General features: G+C 37.1%; 2 protein-coding genes across 10 annotated transcripts; both read right to left on the bottom strand.

Annotated features, from left to right (window-relative positions):
* Nucleotides 1-135: 135 nt before the first annotated feature.
* Nucleotides 136-11,790, bottom strand: LOC131540123 (uncharacterized). 5 transcript variants are annotated; one of them, XM_058774614.1, is made up of 11 exons: nt 11,674-11,790; nt 11,105-11,235; nt 8,838-8,974; nt 8,374-8,491; nt 6,700-7,389; nt 6,476-6,630; nt 5,659-5,782; nt 4,995-5,579; nt 3,932-4,062; nt 3,682-3,805; nt 136-2,002 (listed from the first exon to the last, which is right to left on the bottom strand). In XM_058774614.1, exons 2-11 carry the CDS (start codon nt 11,205-11,207, stop codon nt 1,617-1,619), a joined length of 2,553 nt encoding a protein of 850 aa, XP_058630597.1. In that variant the 5' UTR covers nt 11,208-11,235; nt 11,674-11,790; the 3' UTR covers nt 136-1,616. The 5 variants fall into 5 exon arrangements, with proteins under 5 accessions (XP_058630597.1, XP_058630585.1, XP_058630612.1 ...); XM_058774602.1 differs by having other exon boundaries at nt 11,624-11,753; XM_058774629.1 differs by having other exon boundaries at nt 6,476-6,627; nt 11,624-11,753.
* Nucleotides 11,791-13,582: 1,792 nt separating this feature from the next.
* mettl21e (methyltransferase like 21e) lies at nt 13,583-20,398 on the bottom strand. 5 transcript variants are annotated; one of them, XM_058785974.1, is made up of 5 exons: nt 20,327-20,398; nt 18,199-18,231; nt 16,354-16,499; nt 16,157-16,274; nt 13,583-15,141 (listed from the first exon to the last, which is right to left on the bottom strand). In XM_058785974.1, exons 2-5 carry the CDS (start codon nt 18,221-18,223, stop codon nt 14,747-14,749), a joined length of 684 nt encoding a protein of 227 aa, XP_058641957.1. In that variant the 5' UTR covers nt 18,224-18,231; nt 20,327-20,398; the 3' UTR covers nt 13,583-14,746. The 5 variants fall into 5 exon arrangements, with proteins under 5 accessions (XP_058641957.1, XP_058641966.1, XP_058641954.1 ...); XM_058785983.1 differs by lacking the exon at nt 20,327-20,398 and adding an exon at nt 20,198-20,268; XM_058785971.1 differs by lacking the exon at nt 20,327-20,398 and adding an exon at nt 19,779-20,190.
* Between the last annotated feature and the right edge of the window lie 126 nt (nt 20,399-20,524).

Genomic DNA, 20,524 nt, shown 5'->3' with positions numbered 1-20,524 from the left:
TTGTGCCAAACATGCTGAATCACAATTTACTTAATCACATTTTAGTACAAATGTAAAAAAAAAAAGTAATTGTAAGTTTACTGTTTTTTTTAGATTCACGTTAGATTACGTTTTCTGATATAGTGAACAATATTTGTGAGATCATAGTCTTGCACACTCGTATGTGCATAGCACAATAATTAATTTTCATTAAGAAATGCATTTCATCTGAAATTAACTTTTAACGCAGCGTTCTCCCATTACAGCACGGTAAGAACTGTTTTCTCAGTATTTTACATTGTTTTTCAATAATTTAAACATCTTAAACTTATTTACTGTTTAATAATTGTCTGCAAACATATTAATAAACAGCACAAATATACAATAAACATTTCAATTGCAACAACTACTACAGAGTTCACTGTCTTTTCCAGACTCACCATTTTATCCTCCGGATGTGTTTTTTTTAAAGGTTCAATAATTATGCCCATGTTTTGTTGGAATTTTTGTTTCATGAATAATTCATTACAGTATTTATTGTATATTTGTGCAAAGGTTTAGTAACAAACTCTTCATAAATTCTCTATCCTGTTGTAGTCTAGGTTCACAAAACAAAATTTCAATCTTGATTCATTTTCATAAGCGTCTATAATCGGCATGGCTTTATTTTCAGTGCAGACAATTCAGATTTGTTTTTCGAATCTTGAGGTTTTAATGTTCATACTGTTCTTTTGATCAAATCAGAATGACTTCAATCCAAATCAAATCTGATCTGACTGTTCACACTGGAATGAATCTCTTCTAATAACACACGCAATCACATAAATGTATATTCTGAACAAAAATGTGAAACAATTTCTTTTTATTTTTTATTAAACCAAATTAATATTATACTTTAATAATTGTGTTAAAAAGAATGTTTCTTTAATACACTGTAAAAAGGAGTTTTCCAAGTTAAAACAAAGATTATTGATTCTTTGTAATTATTTGTAAATATTACTAGCAATTTCTGAGTAAAAATTAAAATACACACATTTTTTCGTGTATTATTATTTTTAGAATTTGTATGATATATTATATTACATTACATTTATATATCATTGATCAAATCTGTAACTATTTTTAGGAAACATTTCAGCTGGTTTTTATTTCTGCCATTCTAGGAAATAAAACAAATATTATTGGAGTACATTTTCATATTATAAAAATATTCTAATATTAAATATTTTTAAATATTGCCAAATTTAAAATACTATTTCAGTCTTTCTACTACAAAAAAAAAAAAATCATGTTTAATTCAGTGTGTTAACTGTTGTTTGTAATAAAATTGACAAATTAGCAAAACAGAATTGGGCCGATCCAAATATTATAACACTGCCAGCCTATTGTTGTAGGTCTTGGCCAGTGTTTGGATGCCAAATGAACACATCTGGGAATTCACTACATTGCCTAAAGATGCTGTTTTGGTAACTTGCAAACGTCGGTGTTGGCAGATTGATTTAAAACACCAATGTGAATTGTCTGCAGTGTGAACTTAAACCATCGTGAGCCAGAGCCACATATCTTCAGCTCCTCTACCTGTGCCAGCAGTGGAGTTCAGAAAGCCTTCTCAAAGCGGTGCGTTAAAGTTCACATCCTCAGATTCTCAGGGTAGCTGAGTAAATCCTCACCTCATCCAGCTCTACGAGTAACGTGGTGTTAAAAGCTTTCTGAAAGTTCTCAATGAATACCAGATCTGACTGATACCGGACCTTGTTTGCAAAGATTACAGTTGTCCCTGTTTGACAGAAGTGACGCATGGTGTCAAGAAGCTCAGCGAGGCAGTCGTGGTGATAGACCGCATCAGCTGCCAGCACGTAATCGTAATGATGGGTGGAACGGGGAAACATCTCCTCCAGTTTGTAGCCCCATTGCAATGCTGTAACCTGAGGCTCGTGTCTCCAGTGCCTCCTGGTATTCCGGTTCAAGTTACATCTCAGATTACCGAGGGTTTCTGGAAGATCCGTGGCTGTCAGTTTAGCACCTACAAATCAGTGGCATCATTTAGTTTTGGTCTTAAGCTTAGTCTAAACCAGGGGTGTCCAATTCTGCTCCTGGAGGGCTACTATCCTATAGAGTTCAGCTCAAATCCCATTTAAACGCACCTGAACAGGTCAGGTTTTAGGATTACTAGAAACTCCAGGCAAGTGTTTTGGGGATGATTGGAACTAAACTCTCCAGGAGCAGGATTTGTTACTCCACATGACTTAGTCCAGTGGTTTCCAATCACGTTCCTAGAGCCCCCCACAAACACTCCACTTCTTGCATGTCTCCTTTGTAGGGATGGGCGATATCTTATCGTTTGCGACATACCGGTAAAAATTCTCCCCACAATAAGAGTTAGTCTTCCCGCGATATAACGATAAAGTCTAGTTGTTGACGTATTTCTGTGTGCGACCGTGCAGAGCAACATCGCGGAAGGCGGACGTGAAATTGAAGAGGAGTTTAACGCTAAATGTGGAGCTCCTTCTACAGTCTGGAACTGATTAGGGCTGTACAGTGCGACAAAAAAACGCTCTGAGCCTTGAACAAATGTAGCACGTGTGCAATACAGTTTTGCATGTATGAGCCTGTTTACAAACCTGTTGTCCAACAAAGATATCATTTGACATGCTTTTTCTTCAAATTAACTTAATAACGTAGTGACCAGACGTGGTTTCATATTACAGAATGATAGTATTATAAATGTCGATTAGCATTGCATTATAAATATACTTTCCTTATTAAAAAAAATACCTAAGATTGCTGAAAGAACACAGATAAACCATATATTTTGTGCAATCGTATGTTTATTGTCTTCGAGTTTCATCAGTTAAAATTTCTCTATCTCAGTTGTGTTTTATTCAGCTATAACTGGATACCTTTGTCCATATTAGGGATTTCCTGGAGCGTCTATATTACTTCTGCAATGCATATGTGAAGTTTCTCCGCAAGAGCGCCCTCTGGCTTCTAGTATGAATTAAACAGTCATTACATTGCATGTGTACTCAGGAATGCTCACAACACCCTATTTTGGGTTGAAATTATTGAATTATCATCATTGATATCATCACAATAAATACCATAAATATCGTGATATATTTTAAAGCCCATATCGCCCATCCCTACTCCTTTGTCTGACAGACCCATTTCAGGTCTTAGAGTAGTCTCAGCCTCAGTCGTCACGTCCACGGACCGTTGGCTAAACCTCTGATGCATACGGCACACAAAATTAGAAACATTGTGGGGACATTTCCACAACCCTAAACACGATGTGAGACAAAATGAAACGTGATTGGTTGCTTTACCTGTCAGTCATGTGGCCTCTTGGGCAGGCCTTGGCCATTCAAAGCGGCTAAGGTTCCCAGACCTTCTGCCCTCAGTCTGAAGGTCTGGCTACGTGAAACCACTCAAAATGTGCATTGTTAGGGGCTTCAGGAACGTGGTTGGGAACTGCTGGTTCATGGGGTAGGCAAGTTCAGACTTAAAGAGCCGCTGTGCTGCAGAGTTTAGCTCCAACCCTAATCAAACCAGCTACTTGATGTATTCAGGATTACTAAGGCTGTAGGCAGGTGAGTTTTTTGGGGTTTTTTTCAGGGTTGAAGCAAAACTCTGCAGGGCATCGACTCTCTAGGAACGAACTTGCCTACCCCTGGGCTAATTGCATCAAATATTGAGACGTACCAAGAAGTGTGGCAACTATCGAGACGAGGCCTGTTCCTGCTCCGAGCTCCAGCGTTGATTTGTCAAGTAGATTAATCTGCTGTCGGCCCGTTGGGGTGTCCAGGAATCGGCAAAGGGCCTGTGCCTATGACATTCAAAACCAGAAGTTCATAGTCTCCATGTATTTTACCTTCTCACAAAGTACACATACAGTATAGTTTCTTCCTGATCTGACAGGTTGATATACTGCTGTTGAATGTTTAATGCTCACCGCTGGCCATACCACACCGCCATAATGGTCTATGGCTTCTTCAATTTTGATTTCATGACCCAGAAAGTAGTAGATCTCCTTGAAAAGACTGTAGTAGACGGTGGGAGCCCAGGATCTGTGCTTTGGTGGTTCTGTGTTGGCAGGAACAACAGGGAAGAGTATCCCATCAGATAAGTATCCATAGGTGCTTTTGCACTGGAGGAAGCTTTTCATAGTTCCTAGAACTATTGGCGGAAGTTCCCGCTTTTTGGCGCATTCGCACCGCAGGAACTAGAAATGTGTTTAGTTCTAGGAACTCAGTTTGGGGGAATTAATTCAGAATAGGGTCTAAAACAGTTCTATAGGAACTACCAGTGACGTAAGTGTACGCTGATTGGCCAAACGCATGGCATTTTTAAAAATCTTTGTAAAAACGAACATGGAACATGGAAAACCGCAGTAACTGCATTTACCTGTTGTCTGCAGCGTTTTTATTCTTTTCTCAGCCTTGATGATAACACTGCAAGTTGTCATAGGAGATTTCATTTTTAGATTTTCACTTTCAATCGCGTAAATTGTGCGTTTACATTCCATCTCCGTTATCACAAAACCCACGACACACAACAAAAACAGCTCCAAACACTGCATCCTCCATTCACCGGTTGTTGATGTTTGTAAATACAGCGAATAAAGAAGGACATGTAAACAATTAATCGGGTTGAATACCGAAACTGGAAAGTACTGCGCATGTGCAGTGACGTAAAAATAGCGTAATTAGAACCCGAAGTAGATTAATATCAAGTGTGCTTTTTAAAACAATATGCAAAAACTTTGTATATTCACGCAGTGTGCGTATGTCAAAAGATTAAATCCGATCAGAAGCTTGTGACATATAAACGCTCACATCAACCCGATCACTTTATTTAGCGTTCAACACTACGTTCGGATTCATCAACCAGAGTGAAGTCATTCCGATGGAAGCAAAAAGTTTCCATGTAAACGCAGCTTATAAAAAGGTTCCTCCGGTGCGAAAGCATCTATATAAGCACATTGGCATTGGGCTACTACAATATGCAAGCCTAACCTTCTTCCTCCGCAGGTCTTCCCAAATCCTGGTGTTCTTCATCTACTTGTGCCTCATCTGGAGTTTGAGCATCATCACACTCCAGATGTTCCACTTCCTCTGCATTGTTTCCGGTCTCGTTTGTAGAGTTTGGATCCCCAGCATCATAATTGTCCTCCTCTTCCTCATTCATCTCTTGAACCTGGTCACCTTCCTGCTCTGGTGTCTTGCTGGTTGCTACGTAAATCCTCACATCATCCAAATCTTCAAGGAGTGTGATTTCAAAATATCTAAGAAAGTTGTCAATGAAGCCCAGATCCGAAGCATAGCGGACCTTGTTCGCCCAGACTAGAGTAGTTCCCGGCTGGCAGAAGTGACGCATGGTGACCAGCAGCTCGGCCAAGAAGTCGTGGTGATAAACCACATCAGACGCCAACACATAATCATACTTCTGTGTTGATCTGGGGAAGATCTCGTCCAGCTTGTGACCCCAGTAGAGTTCTGCAACCAGGGGCTCATGTCTCCGCCGGCCTCTCGTGTTCCTGTTGAGGTTGTATCTCAGATTACTTAGTATCTCGGGTAAATCCGTTGCTGTTAGTTTGGCACCTATAGAGCAATTCCAGTGATTATCTTGCAACGTACAAAACCATTTAGATTAGTACCCGAGTCTTATCCCAACACTTACCCAATAACGTGATGACAACTGAAAGTAAGCCAGTTCCAGCTCCAAGTTCAAGAACTGATTTGTCGAGTAAATCAATGTGTTGACGACTCTGCGGCGTTTCCAAGAATCGGCAAAGTGAGAGTGCCTATATGGAAGGAATACAAATCACATTTTAAAAGTACACACCATGTTTGTTTTACTTGACTGTTTTCTTGGCCGTTATACTGGCACCTATTTTCTTGAATGCAGCATCACACAAAAGCAAAGTTCTTGGGTTACTGAAGTCATCGCAGATCTAGGGCCAGATTTACTAAACAGGGCAAATTAGCGCAAGAGCGCAATTCCAAAGCAATATTTCTGCGGGTGATTTGCAAATTAAAGGACACAGATGCAACATCTCATTTACATATTGAACAATGCAATATACCAAGCAATATACCGATGCTCATCAGGTGTGGGTGACCTACTTATGATACAGGGTTTTGACACAGTTTTTTTGGGGCGTTAAATAATGGCGCAAGTACCAGTAATTTGACGAGTGCAAATGTTAGTAAATCACATCATGTAATTAATTTTAATACTCTCCTCCCATAAATTTTGCATCTGAAAGGGAAACTTCTACAAATGCATATTCAATAAGGTCAGGCGCAAAAATAACTGTCCACACCTTTTTCAGCGCTAATTCTTTTCTGTGCGTCTTTAGTAAATCTCGACAGTACTATTTTAACGCCGAAAGACGGTTTGCGCTGGCACCAGCTGTTAGTAAATCTGGCCCATACTCTATTCACATGTGCATGTGTTTCATGATTCATTGATTCTGCAGTTGAAAGAGTCTCACCGCTGGCCATATAGTAGCACCGTAAGAATCGATGGACTCCTGAATTGTAATTTCCTGGCCCAAAAAATGATAAACTTCTTTCCCGGGTCTGTAGTAAATAGTCGGGGCCCAGGATCTCATGCACTCCCGTTGGTTATCATTCTCTGTGCCTCCTTCTGAAAGAAAAGACCAAATCAGACTCTAATTCATAAGATAAGCAACTGTTTTAGAACAAAATCACTGACCAGATTTCTGCTCTACAAACGCTGAATCCATCTCACAGCAGCCGTCGTGGTCTTCATCTTCACTATCCACAGTTTCAAGGTCTTCTTCGATATTGTTCAGATTTCCATCCTCCTGCTTTTCCACATCAACACACCCAGCAGCCTTCTCTTCTCTAAATTGTGCATCTTTCTTTTCATATTCTTGAACCTGTTCTACAAACTTTTGTTCAGTCTGTTTAATCTTTCCTTCATTCATCTCTGTCTTACAGTGGACTGTTTCATCCTCGTCCACTCTTTTAGTCTCTTTTGACGTCTCTAATCCACTTTCTTCTCTCGTGGTGGCGGAGTAAATCTTGACCTCTCCGTTGTCTGCCAGCAGGGTGGTGTTGAAAGTTTTTTTGAAGTTCTCCACAAACACCAGATCAGAATCGAAGCGGGTCTTGTTGGCCCATATGAGGGTTGTACCCGGCTGGCAGAAGTGGCGCATGGTGACCAGTAATTCTGCTAGGAAGTCATGATGATAGACCACGTCAGCTGCTAATATGTAGTCGTATCTGTAGACCGAATGAGGGAAAGTCTTATGGAGCTCATAACCCCAAGAGAGCTCCGCCACCTGCGGCGTATACCTGCAGCGGCCCCGTGTGTTTCTGGACAGGTTGCATCTCAGGTTCCCGAGGACTTCAGACAAGTCAGTTGCTGTCACCCAAGCACCTGGAGATGATTAAACAGGTATGAAAACACAACACAACCATAGGCCTGTAATATGTTGTCTAATCCCACTCCTGGAGGGCCAATGTCCTGCAGAGTTAACTGGCTCCAACACACTTACCTGGAAGTTTCTAGTCTGAAGACGTTGATTGGCTGGTTCAGGTGTGCTTATTTAGGGTTAGAGCTAGACTCTGCTGGACAACAGCCCTTCAAGAACAGGTTTGGACATTCCTGCTTAGCAGTGTTGGGGGTAATGCATTACAAGTAACACGAGTTACGTAATCAGATAAAAAGTAAAGTAACACATTACTTTTTCAAATAAGTGACTCCAGTTACTGTGTTCCTCATGTATTGAGTGACAGCTCTGGTGTTGAGAGAAATCAGGAGTATGTGTGTGAACATGATCTTACTGTGGTTCTAGACTAAATATCAACATGTATTTACTCATCTCACCTGCACTAAAACACATTCAGCGTTCCTCACAATCAATAAAAACAGAATTAATAAAAATCAAATGCAAACTTAGAATATTATACAAACCTGCAGTAATTAAATGTTATAAAATACAAATATAATTTATGTGTTTAATCCCAGTTTATTAACAAATGTCTTTGCTTCTGACCTTCGATGATCCAATTCAACCATACTATAAGCAAAAATGCCACATTTGTTTCATTTTAGTTATTGCTGAATAGTGTTGAACTTTCTTCTCCTGCGTCATATTCTTCATGCAATTCTACTGTACAGACGTGAATTTACATTTCCTTCAGCCTAAAAGGGCTTTACATATTAAAGAACTTTTCTATATTAAAAACAATCAAGCAAGCCCTGCCCAGATTTAAAAAGTAACTCGAAAGTAACGCAACGCATTACTTTCCATAAAATGTAACTAAGTAAAGTAATAAGTTATTTTTTAGGGGGTAACGCAATATTGTAACGCATTACTTTTAAAAGTAACTTTCCGCAACACTGCTACTTAGTACCTACCCAACAGACTGGCCACGATGGAAACGAGACCTGTGCCGGCGCCAATCTCTAGCACCGCCTTGTCAACAAGGTCAACCGTCGCTTGGTTGGACTCAAGATAGCGACACAGAGCTAGAGCCTAAATAATAATTCAGAAAATGTATCATGATTATGAATATCAATCAGGAACCAATGTACAAACGGTTAAAGTTGAAGTGTGCCATTTATTTGCTCTTCTGCTTTCTCCCTGTTTGCCATTGGTCAGTCAGTTAAATAGCCCCGCCCCAAACTCGTGTTGATATTTAATTCGGGCAACTCAAACAAAAAGTTTCACAGTGTTTCACTCTTCATAAAAAGCCGAACTAACTGACTGACTTGCAGTGACTCTAAACATGAAATTGAACACCAGGAAGATTTTGAACATCCAAACTAATGCCACACTTCAGCTTATATATTTCAAATATGTAATAAAGTAATTGTCTCACTGCTGGCCAGATGACAGAACCAAATGAATCGAGAGACTCCCAGATGCTGATCTCATGACCGGCGAAATAATAGATCTCCTTTCCAATGCTGGAAAGCACACTGGGCTCCCAGGATGCCTTACGCACAGGGACGACTTCTGCCCGAGATAACAAGTGAAAAACTGATGCATTCCTGATGCAGTTTAAAGGAATAGTTCACCCAGAAATAAAAATGTGCTGTAAATGTGCTCACCCTGAGGCCATCCGAGATATAGATGAGTTTATTTCTTCATCAGATTTGGAGAAAAGTGTAATTCCATCACTTGCTCTGCAGTGAATGGGTGCCGTCAGAATGAGAGTCCAAACAGCTGATAAAAACATCACAATAAGCCACAAGTAATCCACACCACTCCAGTCCATCAATTAACATCTTGAAAAGACAAAAGCTGAAACAAATCCATCATTAAAATGTTTTTAAAGTCCGTGTAAAGAGAATTCTGAGAATTGTTTCTAAACACATTACAAATGTTAGAAATGTATTGCTGAAACACATTACAAAGACTCTGAACTATGTAGTACTGAATTGTGGAGTTAAACCGTTAAACAGTTTTTCACCAATTCTGTGTTCAGGATTTTTTGGGCGGGGCTAAAACGGTGGCTCGATGACGCAATGGAGCCACCGAGCGTGGCCCCGCCCCTATGTTGAGAGGTCAAGTTCTTCGTTTGTCTTTTTGAATGTCTGTGATGTTAGATATACAGATTCTGGGCAGGGACGGTTCTAGGGTGGATACCTTAGCCCAGAGACATCAATATGTGGCAGAATACATACAATTTAAAAGCAACGCATGGAAACGCGAGCTGTACCGCTTTCTCTTCTTTCAAAGCGCACCAGAGCGTGTCTGCCGTTGCTAAGCAACCATGAGCCGAGCTCTCCTTGACGATGAGAAGGTTTCAAAAATCTTATTTTTCAAAGATTTTGATAACTTATTTTAGTTATTTGGCTGAGTTTTTTATTCAAATTTGGCTTGGTGGTTAATAACACATTTTTCTGTTGTGTGACAAACTCAGAACGCATATTTTAATATCACTTTACACGGGCTTTAACTTCAAACTGTTGCTGCTTGTTAAAATAGGAGTCCATAATATTGCTTCCTGTGGATTACTTGGACTCTCATTCTGACGGCACCCATTCACTGCAGAGGATCCATTACTGAGCAAGTGCTGGAATGACACATTTCTCCAAATCTGATGAAGAAACAAACTCATCTACACATTGAGGTCCGGACCTCGGTATTTTTCCAATAACAGAAGTTGTAAAATAATGACCTTATATTAATTCTGATTTGGTGCTGCAAGGATAAAAAGCCAAGGTAACTGAGATGCCTCAGCGGTAGGGGTGTGTGATAATACCGTAATTGTTGTTGTCAATGTGCGATTTGACATGATTTGATTTTAAATCATTTCAAATATCAGTATTTAACGTTTTATTTTTAATATATCAAAACATTATTTATGCATTTGTAATTGCAGTTAAATGCATTCATGTCTTGCATTAAACAGTGTGTAAATGCATCTAAACACCACTTCAGACGCAGCTTCTGAGCTGATTTGATTTGCTTTGCTTGGTAACAGCCCAAATGTCTTATTATTCTAATTCACTGATTAAATGTAAGAATTTGACTCAAAAGATAATGGGCAATTGTAGAAAAAATGGCGTTATAAACATAAAAATGCCCATAAAATATAAAAATCAGTTTAAACTTATTGGAAAAGATTTCTGTCAGTGTGAATTGAAAATATATTAAAAAAAAATAATATTCATGTTTAATCATTTTAGACACTTGATTTTACTGAAGGCTACCAGGATAATTATAACTTGAGTTTATTAAATTCATAAACATAAAAAAACGATATCTTCTCTATTTCCAGTTTGTAGCGTGGATCATTCATTGCAACATTTAATCTGATTCTCATGTTTAAGAATGTGTTATCTTGAAAATAACTTATGCTACTACTGCCCACTGACTTGGTTTTAAACCTATATTATTATCCAATTTATGAGCCTTAAAACATCTTAAAATGCACACATGTAAGTCAGGAGAATCTAAATTTTCTCGGGGGAGCATGCCCCCGAACCCCCCACCAATCTCCATTTTGGGACCTCGGTATTTATAAAATCCTGTGCACGGCCCTGTCTGAGGGTGAGTACATTTTCATTTTTGGGAGAGCTGTTCCTTTAAGAGAAGCTAATTTTGAGATTATTTGCCAAGAAATTTTAAATGACTTACCGTCATGTTTTTCTTTGTCTTCATTTGTATCATCTATCGCAGTGTTCACGCTCCCATCCGCCTCCACCGTGGCATCCGCATTTCCAGACTGAGACCAATCCATGATGATATTTACTCGCAGACAGGACGGACTGATTTAAAACACAAATTTAGATCATTGTGTTTTAAAATCATCTCGTTTTTTAAATCTTGACCTGTTAAAATGTGTTTTTGCCAGTTTCTCAAACATTGTGTGTCAGATTAGTTCAGTGCACAATTTCAACAAAGTAGTAAAAACATGCATGATGCGATGCTATGCAGCATGTTCTTTTTAAAATAGGATTTTCCGTTTGGAGAGACATCAAAAACAAGGTACTTGTAAAAGTTTGCATATACAGGCAATGCATGGGTGCAATCGGATAAACTCCAACGGATTACAGTCCAAGTTTACTCCAAGCTTAGTGCTACTGTATTTCCTCAAATGCATTTTGCAGCTTCAGAAGAACACATTGCATTCCACTCACATCACTGCACCTTCACCTTGCTTTAATGTCCAGAGGAGTCCGTGTGTCTGCAGAGGTCAGCTTTACCTGTTCGCAGTTATCCGGTCAGTGCTTCTGCAACTGCATCCTCAGCCGTCGCCCAGCAAGGTTATGGACGGGCATCACGCAACACTCCAGCGTCACACTGCCATGACTATATTTAGCTGGAGATTCATGAAGCAGAGGCACATCCACACAAACACTGAGAAATAGAGCATGATGTAGGAGATAGGGAACGAGCTTCTGCTGGCACAGAGAGATTGTGAAGACAAACACTGAAGATTATAGAACTGTTCAGAATCTGATATCTGCTTATTTAGTAAACTGATACAGTACTAGTTTGACTTGAGGAAGCTACACAAGGAATTGATACGACTCCACATAACGTTTCTTATTGTTTTTAAAGTAAAACATTTGCCGCATACTGAATTGTACAAGTGTTTTACTTTGGGGTGAATCTTACGAAACCCGTCAAGAACATGCTTGAATCATATTTCACCCCAAAATCAAAAGAGAGAAAAATAATTCAGGGTTTTCTTTAAGAGAACTGGTCCTTTCCCAATTAGTGTAATGCAATAAAATGCAATAAAAATCTAGATACATTTGAATGTAATAATTTATGCATCATTGTACTATTTATTGCACTGAGTCAAATTTTTAAAAATGGTAAATGAGAATTTTAAAGCTAAATAAAATGCACACTGAATTTTTATTTAAAAAGTTCATGGTTTACTTTAAGATAATTGGTCTTCTTCCAATTAGTGCAATGCAATGCAAAAAAATAAATAAAATACTGATAAATTTAAATGTAGGAATTTGTGCATGATTGTGCATGTTTAAGGGTAAACCAAATGCACACAATGCAAAAATTAATTGTTTTCTTTGAGAAAATTGTTCCTCTGCCAATTAGTATTATGCAATAACAATATTAATGAATTATAATGTATTTAAATGTAAGACTTTATGCATCATATGCTGTTTATTACACTGTTTGTAAGGGTAAACAAAATGCACAAAAAATTCAGATTCAATGAAAAATATTTATAAATTTAAATGTAGGAATTTGTGCATGATATGCTGTTTATTGCACTGTAACCCAAATGCACACAAGGCAAAAATTAATTGTTTTCTTTAAGAAAATTGTTCCTCTCCCACTTAGTATAATAACATACTGATAAATTAAAATCTTTTTTAAATGCAATAATTCATGCATCATATGTTATTTATTGCAGTACTTAGCAGGGTAAACAAAATGCACACAATGTAAAAAATAGGCTTTTTTAAAATTAAAATTTTTTATTGGTGTGTGGTGCAGTGTAATCTGAACATGTGGCGTTCATCCTTTTATTTTTTGCTCATTAATTCCCTCCCTGTTGGTTTCTATGAGTCTAGGCAGCTGGTATGCGCTAAATGGATTCCACAGAAGGGAAACCCAATATAACACTCATTATATCTTTGGAGGACACATGAGTTCATTGCCCTAAATCCTCTCTGTATGTTCTCCAGTTTCTTGTATGATTGTCAAAACCCTCTGGAATCAGTGGGTGATTGAACACCTTCACCATGTAGGGGAGGATATTTTGGTGGTTTGGCAACAGAGATGCTGAGCCACATATACAGCGTTTGGCAGATGTGTGCATGAAGAAATGGTCTTGTTTTGATGTAAAATGATTGGCTTTCCTAAGTCTCTCTTCTGCAGGGGTTCATTTATGTGGATTATATATGGTGTGCGTGTGTTTGCGTCATGTAATGGCATTGCCAGACTCCAGCACATGATGCCAGGATCAAATATCTCTGTACATCATCATCAGACAGTTTACATGATCCTCAGAAGAACCAAAACATGTTTGCTACGTGCCGTTAGTCATAAGCACATCTGGTTGTTCTTAACTTGGAAACTGTGCAAGAAATCAGTTCTGCTTTCATCCAGAAGCGCCAAATAAGAAAAGAGAAGGAAACCTGACTCGGTATTTTCATCAGAACGATTCATGTTTATTTCCAAGTACTGAAAATGCTCATGTTGTAAAAGTAAAATTTCTGTATCAAAAAGTCTTCAAAACTTAAGAGAGTGAATGTAATGAAAAACATGATCACATGAAAATAACATCACTGCTCACAACTGATTGACTTACAAAGATCATACATTTACATGGACTGCAGAAATGTAAGTAAACATGAAATTTGATTTCTGAATGTTGCGTTTGTTTGAGAGTTTGCAGTGGATTGTGGGGAATCTGCTACACTCTTGGACCAAAGGTCAAATTTACCATCCAGTGCTTCTCCACTGGTCACAACAGTGATGCTTCTTTGTTACATTATTACATATTATTGATGGAAACTTAAAGGAAGAGTTCACTAAAAAATTAAAACTGATTAAAAGATCAGGATGAGTGTTTCTTCATCAGGTTTGTAGAAATGTGTCTCTGCATCAGTGTCTCAGCAATGGATGCTCTGCAGTGAATGGGTGCCGTCAGAACGAGAGTCTGATAAAAACATCACAATAATCCACAGCACTCCAGTCCATCAGTTAACATCTGGAGAAGACAAAAGCTGAAACTAATCCAGCATTAAGACATTTTTAACTAAAAAATATGAGTCCATAATCCATAATAACGCTTCCTGCAGTGAAAAAGTGCATCTGCTGTTGTCTCTCACATCACAATCCAGCCATATTTGGCTTGTAAACAGTGCTTGATCTGTGCAGATTTCTGCCCTGATTCAGACCAGAACACTTTTCACTGGAGGAAGAGTTATTATGGATTATGGACTTATTTGAGTTTAAAACCTCTTTTGTTTCAGCTTTTGTCTTCTCCAGATGTTAACTGATGGACTGGAGTGCTGTGGATTATTGTGATGTTTTTATCAGACTCTCGTTCTGACGGCACCCATTCACTGCAGAGCATCCATTGCTGAGACACTGATGCAATGATGTGAACGGAAATCGTATATAATTTTCTCATCAGTAACTGTTGTTTTTATTTTAGGTTTTAGCCATTCTTGAAACTTCTGGAATCACAAAATGAATTGTGGTTAATTAATTCACTTATCTCAACCCTCCCAGTTTCTATTTCTGCAGTATATTACAGTTACAGTTCTGTTAATATATTAGGGGCCCTTCAGGTCAAACGCGTCGTTTTTGCGCGCGGTACAGCTTTATTCGCAGGCTGGGCAGGTTGTAAAGTTCCTCCAGGTGAAAGTGCTTCTCAAAGGTGTCCACGAAGCTGTTCTCCGGATCCAGACGGAACCTCATGGCCCACAGGATGACGGTGTCGTCTGAGCTCAGGTGCATGAAGGTCTCCATCAGCTCCTGCAGGTACGGATGCGCATACACCACATCTGCGGCCATGATGTAGTCGAAGTGACAGGTGTCCCGCGGGAATCGCTCCTCCAGCTGTTTGCCCCAGCTGAGCTCGCTCACAAGCGGCTCGTGTCTGCAGAGCTCTCTGGTGTTGCGCTGTACATTGTGTCTCAGGTTACTCAGAACATCCGGCAGGTCTGTGGACGTCACCTTTGCACCTGCAGGTGGAGAACAACAGCGTGGTATGCTTTTACTAATATACCCGCAAATAAAACTAAAGAATGTTATATTGTTTATTTCATTTGCACTACATTCATTTTTAAAATAAACTTGAGCAATTTTTAAATAATTTTAATTTTTGCAAAATTTTAATAATTATAAAACATTAATTAAAAATGTTAAAATAATTCTTAATTTTAATTTTCAATAAATTTCATGTTAATACATTTTCGCTAAATTTAAATAATTAGAAGAATTATAAAAATATTTTAAATTAATTATTCATTTTAGTTTTCACTAAATTGCATATTATTAAATGTTCACTGAATTTAAATAAATAAAAATATTATATTTTCATAATATGATAATATTTGAAATTTTTCAAGTTATTTCAATGTAATTAAAAATATTTAATTTAATTTATTTAAATGTAATAATATATTTCATATTCATAAATATTTGCGAAATTTCAGTAATTAAAAAAATGTTTTAAAAATTGTTTACTTTTGCTAAATTTCATATTGATAAATTATTTAAATGTAATATTTCAAATATTTCTAAATAATAATACATTTTAAATATTATTTATTTAATTTAGATATTTTAATTTAAATATTTTGCTAAATTTCACATTTATACATTTGTGCTGAATTTAAATATTTAAAAGATCAAATATTTTTTAAGTATTTCTAAATAATTTTAATTTTCAATTGAAATGATTACAATTTAATTTTAAAACTATTAAATATCACATTTCATATTCATAAATGTAAATATAATAAATTTGATTCTTAAAAAGAGATTAAAATATCAGGCCTCAACAAGAAAGCTATTAGCCTTTAATGTATGTTATTGTAGTTTTTTTTTGTCTGCTTTTACTTTACTGGAGTTGGGGAAATGAGGAAGAAAAACAATACCATGCTAATGCCATGTTTTTGTTTTTGTTTTGGACGCAACCATATTATTTGAAGTATTCCTGCATAACAAAGGCGCATTCTGATTGGCTGCTCTCACCCAGGAGGCTGGTTACTATGGTAACGAGGCCGGTTCCGGCGCCCAGCTCGATGATGTTCTTGTCCGTCAGGTTATACTCCTCTTGGTGAGTGTCGAGGAAGTGACACAGCACCATGGCCTGCGAACAGAGAAGGGTTAGCGTTTTCGTTTTCCTGCTGTTCCTCCTCGGTCTGAAGGATGTGAGGAGCGATACGCACCGAGGGCCACAGAACGGCCCCGTAACAATCCGTCGACTCCGTGATTTTGATCTCCATGTCTGCGAACTCGTATCCTTCCCACGCTTCGGTTCTGATCAGCGACGGACGAAAGTGTCTCTTCATAATCGCCGCTGCCAGTTCAGCGTCTGCAAACACGCACAGATCTCTCACCTTTACTGGTTTATGCTTTTATTTTATGCTCATAGATTTCAAAGGCCCCTCATTGTCCAACACAATATTCAAAGGCCCCATTTATGCTATAAAAATGATTTTTCAAAAATTGTATGGAAGTGCATTTTACAAGGAAATACTATTTCAGTTTTTCTACTTTACAACGTCACATTTAATTCAGCGTTGCTTGCTGTTTCTTTACTTGTTTTCAAACTTTCTAACTAGGAGTGTTTATTATATTAATTAACTGTGATTCATTTTGTGATTCCATAAGTTTCAAGGATTGGATGTTAAATAAAGCCAATAGTTATTATTTTGAGTTTTAATACTTCAGATAACATTCTTTTAATATGTAATTCGAATACATAAATAATTCATAATATAATTATTAATTGCTCCACCGGTTGAGTTTCTTGGAAACGTTTCTGTTTAATTTGATGGAAGCTTTTCATCATAATTTCAGTGTTACAGCTGCTCATATCTGTGTAATCAAGATGTCAACGTACAGAAAGTTGCTTGTGCATTTGCTTTAAACATTCAAAACAGTGTGTAAAATGTTTTTTTTAATAATTTTGTGCACTACAGTAGTTTTTAACCCGGTTATTTTAAGGAAAAACAACTAACCTCAGTAGCTGCTGAGAGGTTAATTAAGTATTACATGTGCAACACTGTAACCAACTGTATTATATGCATTTTATTGTTTATTAAATAACAAAACCACACAAATAAGGGATTTAACAGTGTTTTTTAGACATTTCAACAGCTGCAAAAATGTCAATCCTCAAATTAAATGATTAATTAAATGTATTATTAATATATTATTTTTATTTATATAAAAAAAAAATAAAAAAAAAATGTAATATAAAAAATTAAATTAAGACAAATTTTCCCCTGGACAACTTTTGGCTTTATTTAACATCCAGTTCTTGAAACGTCTGGAATCACAAAATGAATGATGATTAATTAATATATTGACATTCCCACACTGAAAAAAATTATACTACATTTTTTTTTTTTAAGGTAAGTGGTTGCAAACAATTTATTTTAGCTACATTTAATAAAAAAATGTAAGTGTTGAAAGTTAGTCAACTAAATTTATTTAAATGTAGCTAAAATAAATTGATTGCAAGCATTTACCTTAAATTTAATTTTTTTTTGTAAATTCAATGAATCATATTTTTTCAGTGAACAGCTTTGCCATAATTTCAGCTGAAATACTGAAGAAAAGATCTTATCCTTCACTGAATTTGGTGTAATTTACTTTGAAACAGTTACTATTATACAGATATTTGAGCAGCAGAAGAAATGACCAACAAACAAGTAACACATTGAATTAAACATGACATTTTATAAACATATATTTTATCAATCATTTTTACAGTGCATACGGGGCCTTTGAATATTGTGTTGGACAACGAGGGGCCTTTATGAATTGTTTTAATAATTAATAAAACAGCTCATATACCATTCATTTTGACTTCTTAAGTTGATACTCGTCATTTTCAAAGATGCTCCTTTCACACATGAATGCAGAGCTGATGTGTTCGCTCTCTAAGTGTGTGTTATTAATCTATAGACGTTCCAGCAGAGAATGAAGCATATTTCTCATCTACTCTCTGGATTTTCTATGTTAGTGTCGTATGAAACTATAGAAAGCAATATATTCACACCCACCCTCGTTGTTTTCATCCGGCTCCATTTGTGCGTCTGAAAGCCAAAGGAAGGTCCTTATAAGAGCAAATTCATACGAGTGCTTCGCTTCCCCTCATTGGTCTCTGTGTGAGCGTGTGTGTGTGTGTGTGTGTGTGTGTGAGATGATTGACAGCAGCAGCAGCCGTGCAGGGAAGCCGTCAGATTTTAGAGGAGTAAACAGAAACCCTCACACACAAGAGACGATCTGGATCTGCTTCTGGAGCAGAATGTAGATTGTTTGACTGAGATCATAACATATCAATCAGATATTATGAGCAGCTGAGCTCCTCTGACCTTTAGAGTCACACAAACACTCAGCGCCAAGAGTTTCAGCAGTATTAGTTATATATCTGCAGCAATAATCCATCAGTCTGACATCTTGGGCAAAAATAGCATCTTTGTTGTTCTGCCCTCAGGTCAACACATGCACACACACACACACACACACACACACACACACACACACAGAAATAATTATAAATAAGTGAAATAATCATATATATATTTTTAAATTCCATAACTGAATGTTATTCATGGTTTACAATCTTTATTTCCAATTAATCTATGTTTCTAGTTTTTTTTCTATAATTAATTAATATTATATTTTTACTCACAAATAGAAATTTCTACTCAAATATAACATAGAACTTGATTTAAGAATGTAGCCTATAGAAATTGGTATGCATATAATTGTTTTGAATGTATTAATTTTAATTACTTTTTAAATGAAATATTTTTTTAATAAATCTAATGTATAAATCACACTAAATGTGTGAAAGCTAAGGGCAAGTTAATTCACAGCAGATTTCACACACAATGGCAAGTCAAAGTGCTTGATAGGGAGAAAATGTTACACACTCCTAAAAATGCTTTTCTTATTATTATTATTTTTTGTCTTGTTTCCAGTCCAAATATCTAATAATTCTTAAAATCGAATTATTTTTCCCCCCAGAAAAAAAGTCAAAAGAATCTGGTTTTCGGTTTGAAATAAGTTTATTTTGCTTGTTTTAAGGAAAACTCACTTAATTTGGACTTTTTTCCCCCTGAAAACAAGACAATAATTTTTACATGTCTAGAAAATGCTTCTTGATTTAAGAATTGTTAGATATTTGGACTAGAAACTACACAAAAACTCTAAAGTAGGAAATCATTTGTTGCAGTGCACCATTCAAGGATAAACACCTTTATATGATTAAAAGACGTTTGAGCGACAACTACAGTCTACAAGGATCGTTGTTAAGATGTTACATGAACTCAGTCAGGGCTAATAAACCACTGAATCTTCATTTCAGCATCGAATGACTGAAGCAGCTCGGTCTTCAAACAGGCTGTTACAGGCGGACACCTGCGTCGTATTTACGAGCTGAACGCCTCCACGAGTTCCCGAGTTTGGGGGCGTGTCAGTGAACAAACGTGTATGCAGCGTCGGTAAAGTTGTCGAAATTAATTAATTTTAATTTTTTTTTTTTGTAATGTACAATAAAACTATATAAGTTACATAGCCTACACACAATATTATTGTATAATTATAATATAATATATAATTATTCAGTTTACATCACCTTCGTAAACTAAATAAAAACGGAAAAAGAAAAAAAAAACACACTGATGCACATTCTTCATTCGTTCACGTAGATGTAGACTTTAAAAAAATCGTTGAATTTTATGTAGAAAAGTTAAATCGCCATCTTGTTCCGACCAAAGTGACTCGAACTCAGCATCTATAGCTTAGCGCTGAGCGATGCTAATATTACTGTACATTAAACACTATGCTGTACTTGTAGGTCGAACAGTTCTCAAATCGACTTGATGTCAGAGTAATAGCTTACTGAGATCTGAGACAAATGTTAAGGTCGAGGCTGAGGAGCATTTTGCAAAGCGTAGCGAAGTAATGTAGCGATAACGTAACTTACAATCTTCACAGCTATCGCAAAAAAATAATAAATACATTTAAAAACCAGCAGCCTCGCGCGGTAATCACCATTTATACTGGAACACCATAGCTTACAGTAGATACACACGCATTCCGTCCTGCTCTACAGTGAACTTAATTTAGCTAGCTACAAACAGGCTAATCTAACCACTAGCATAGCCTAATTACTTCACTTGCCGTTAGCTCGTTAGCTCGGTCCTTCACGCTTTACGTAGCCTCTGGGAACATGAATAGCTGCCTGCAGCGTCTAAAAGCTTCTGGAGTGAGATTGGTTGGTTGAGGGAAAGGACATTACGGTAAGCCAATCAGAGGCGGAGTAGGGCGGGGCCATTCCTTTGCCAACACGGGAAACAACGCTACAGGTATATATTTATA

Source organism: Onychostoma macrolepis, chromosome 01 (genome assembly GCF_012432095.1).
Source record: "Onychostoma macrolepis isolate SWU-2019 chromosome 01, ASM1243209v1, whole genome shotgun sequence".
NCBI classification, from domain to species: domain Eukaryota; kingdom Metazoa; phylum Chordata; class Actinopteri; order Cypriniformes; family Cyprinidae; genus Onychostoma; species Onychostoma macrolepis.
Note: the sequence above shows the minus strand (reverse complement) of the source record. Positions and strands in the feature narration are given on the sequence as shown.